General features: G+C 65.5%; 1 protein-coding gene across 1 annotated transcript; it reads left to right on the top strand.

Moving 5' to 3' along the window:
- Window positions 1-51: 51 nt before the first annotated feature.
- LOC108525804 (plexin-A1-like) lies at window positions 52-1066 on the top strand (the record flags this gene model as incomplete). Its single annotated transcript, XM_017866630.1, has 3 exons — window positions 52-148; window positions 486-676; window positions 860-1066. Coding segments are annotated over 3 exons (462 nt in total), but the record flags the coding sequence as incomplete, so codon positions are not given.
- Between the last annotated feature and the right edge of the window lie 38 nt (window positions 1067-1104).

Here is a 1104-nt window from a genome sequence, read left to right as displayed (position 1 = left end):
GGTGCAGGGGCACCCTGGTGGGTCACAGGGTCCCTGGCCCTCTGCCCACAGGTGACAGACGGGTCTTCGGTGGCACTGGTGCCCAAGCAGACGTCCGCCTACAACATCTCCAACTCCTCCACCTTCACCAAGTCCCTCAGCAGATACGGTGAGGGGCCAGGCAGCGGGCGAGAGGGCAGCGCATGGGTCCCTGGCCTGGGCAGGACGTCCCCGGGCTCCCACGCTGCAGCAGCCGGACGGGAGGACCCAGGGGCCGGTGTCAAGCCTGTCACTTGCATTCTTGACCCTACCCTCCAACTCTGGAGGCTGCGCCTCCCCCCGACTGTGTGTCCATACACAATTATGCCACCTTTGTGGTGTCATTGGCTGCCCCAAAATCCCACATGGGTGGGGTGCCATCCCCAGCTTTCAGATGGGGAAACTGAGCCTCGGGCGGGGGGCGCGGGGTGCCAGCCAACGCGGGCGCTGACAGCCTGGTGCTGCAGAGAGCATGCTGCGCACGGCCAGCAGCCCCGACAGCCTGCGCTCGCGCACGCCCATGATCACGCCCGACCTGGAGAGCGGCACCAAGCTGTGGCACCTGGTGAAGAACCACGACCACCTGGACCAGCGCGAGGGCGACCGTGGCAGCAAGATGGTCTCGGAGATCTACCTGACGCGGCTACTGGCCACCAAGGTGGGCCTGGCTGGCAGATGGGGCAGGGGACGCTGGGCCAACCGAGCTCGGAGAAAGCGCCAAGCCCGGAGCAAGGCCCTCACTCCCATGCTGCTCCCATGGCCACTTGCCTAGTCACCCAGGAGGTGTAGGCAGCCAGTGTAGGCAGCCCTGGAGCTCAGTGTTCCTGCCTGCCCCCCGCAGGGCACGCTGCAGAAGTTTGTGGACGACCTGTTTGAGACTATCTTCAGCACGGCGCATCGGGGCTCGGCCCTGCCACTGGCCATCAAGTACATGTTCGACTTCCTGGACGAGCAGGCTGACAAGCACCAGATCCACGATGCTGATGTGCGCCACACCTGGAAGAGCAACTGGTAACGCAGGGCGGGGGCACGGAGCAGCATCCCCCAGGGCCAGGCCAGATGTGTTCCCAAGGCCCAAGGGCCTGT

Source organism: Rhinopithecus bieti, unplaced genomic scaffold, assembly GCF_001698545.2.
Source record: "Rhinopithecus bieti isolate Rb0 unplaced genomic scaffold, ASM169854v2 scaffold_7926, whole genome shotgun sequence".
Lineage (NCBI taxonomy): Eukaryota > Metazoa > Chordata > Mammalia > Primates > Cercopithecidae > Rhinopithecus > Rhinopithecus bieti.
This window is presented reverse-complemented; position numbering and strand designations above follow the sequence as displayed.